We start from the raw sequence: 2,176 nt of genomic DNA, 5'->3' as shown, positions 1-2,176 counted from the left end.
CATTCATCACTATCAAGGTAGTAGCCCGTTGTATGAATTTTATATGGATATTAATTAGTTTTCACATAAAACCAAATTAGTTAATATATGTAATGTGAGCTAATAATCAAGTAACAAATCAAAACTCATGCTTCTAAGGCCCCGCCCACATGGAGACGCGTTTCGCTGTATACGTATACATTTTTTATCGTATTGGCGTTACGTCCACACGGATCCGGCGTTTTGGGAGACTGAAACCGCTATTTTTTGAAAACGGGTCTCAAAGTGGATAAATCTGAAAACGACACCCTTGCGGTTTCGTGTGTACAGCCAATCCGTATATTTTGTGAAAAGGTGATGTCATCACATCACGTGTCGGCTGCGTCACACGTAAAAGCAACAACAATAATGGCGGACTACATGATTGTGTTTGTGCTGCAGAAGCTACTAAGCCTACTAGCTTTATTAAAGCAAAATCTATTGCTTCTATGCAATTGTGGTGAGCAACAAGCGATAATGGACAACACCATACGCCACATGCTCTTAGATCCACCGCGGAAGACAACCAGGAGAGCAACCAGGAGAAAATTTTGGATAAGACCAGGTAGAACTAGCAGTTGGTGGGACAACTTTGTCAATGGCGTTGTTGTGGAAGATGAATGGAGGGAGAATGTCCAAAGCATCTCTCGTCGCCCTGAGCGAGGAACTCAGTCCGTATATTGAAGGGCAAACAACAAACATGAGGGCACCAATTACTACACTCAAAAGGGTTGCGTTAACTCTGTATTATTTGAGCGACGAGGGACGGCTAAGGAAGACTGCTAACGTCTTCGGCGTGTTGCGACAGGCTGTCTGTGTTGTTGTCAGGCAAACGTGCAAAGCGATCGCTGTCCACCTGGGTCCAAAGTACATCAAGTTGCCTTTTACGGAGGCCGAGGCCGAGGATCTGGTTTTGCGTTTCCATCGTGCTCATGGCATGCCACAGTGTTTGGGAGCGGTCGACGGCACACACATAGAAATCAAGCAGCCGTCTGCCAACTCGATGGACTACATCAACAGGAAAGGCAAACATTCTCTCAATGTACAGGCGGTCTGTGATTATAAGTACAGATTTATGGATGTTGTGATAAAGTGGCCCGGGAGTGTACACGATGCACGGGCTTTTGCTAATTCAAAGCTCAACCTGTACTTTAAGACTGGCCAGATCCCTCCTTTGAAAAAACAGATTGTGGACAACGAGGAGGACATACCAATTTATCTTCTTGGTGACCCAGCCTACCATCTACTGCCTTACTTGATGAAGGAATATGCAAACGGTGGCTCCACACCTCAAGAACAGTACCTTGGGCTAAGTTTGTGTAGGGCACGGATGGTCATTGAGTGTGCTTTTGGTCATCTCAAAGCCAGATTTGCTGCACTGAAAAGGCCTATGGACATCAACTTGCAGGACCTGCCCTTTGTCATTTACGCCTGCTTTTTTCTCCACAATTTTTGTGAAAACTGTAAGGAGACTGTGGCTGAACACACAGTGTTGGGAACGATGCAAGGTGATAAAGACTTACAGCCTCCTACACAATGCAACAACTACCTCACAGACTGTAATGAGGGAGAGGGAAAGAGAGTGAGGAGAGTACTCACAAAGTACCTCGACCCTTAAAAATACTGGCCATCAAGTTTTTTTTTTCTATTTTGTTCAAATTTTAAGTATTTACCTTTGGAAAATGTACTAATGATTATTTTGAAAGTGTTGTGTTGAATATGTCTTGTGAAAATAAATGACTGCAAAAATTCCAGAACTTTTTTTTTATTGGAAAATAAATATTTAGGTCAAAGAACCATTTTTAAAAAACAGGTAATATTGAACAGGTATAAAGTGCAACAGTACACAAAACAAAATAACTATATCGTCGCTGTCGGGCGGAAACCTCGTATGTCCAAATTTGGTCAATTTCATATTTTTCCACAAATCGATGCTATTGGTCAGTCCCCACGTGGTTCTGTTATTTTTTACAAATTATTAACCAATCTAAAGTGTTGAAAATAGCTTGAGAGCAAATCTCGTAACTCCATTGGACACTTAAACTGTCTAAGAATCCTCGTAACTCCACCTCTTCTTCACTCCGCGGCAGGAGTTTACGCGGCATAATCCGGCATTTTGTCTCCTCAGGATTGAAAGTCGCAACGATAAGAAGTCCTC

General features: G+C 42.6%; 1 protein-coding gene across 1 annotated transcript; it reads left to right on the top strand.

Annotated features, from left to right (window-relative positions):
• Window positions 1-634: 634 nt before the first annotated feature.
• On the top strand, window positions 635-1,636 carry LOC308689301 (putative nuclease HARBI1; the record flags this gene model as incomplete). Its single annotated transcript, XM_081362954.1, has 1 exon — window positions 635-1,636. One exon carries the CDS (start codon window positions 635-637, stop codon window positions 1,634-1,636), a length of 1,002 nt encoding a protein of 333 aa, XP_081219080.1.
• Between the last annotated feature and the right edge of the window lie 540 nt (window positions 1,637-2,176).

The sequence above is a fragment of the Scardinius erythrophthalmus genome (assembly GCF_964197995.2).
Source record: "Scardinius erythrophthalmus genome assembly, chromosome: 4".
Classification (NCBI taxonomy): domain Eukaryota; kingdom Metazoa; phylum Chordata; class Actinopteri; order Cypriniformes; family Leuciscidae; genus Scardinius; species Scardinius erythrophthalmus.
This window is presented reverse-complemented; position numbering and strand designations above follow the sequence as displayed.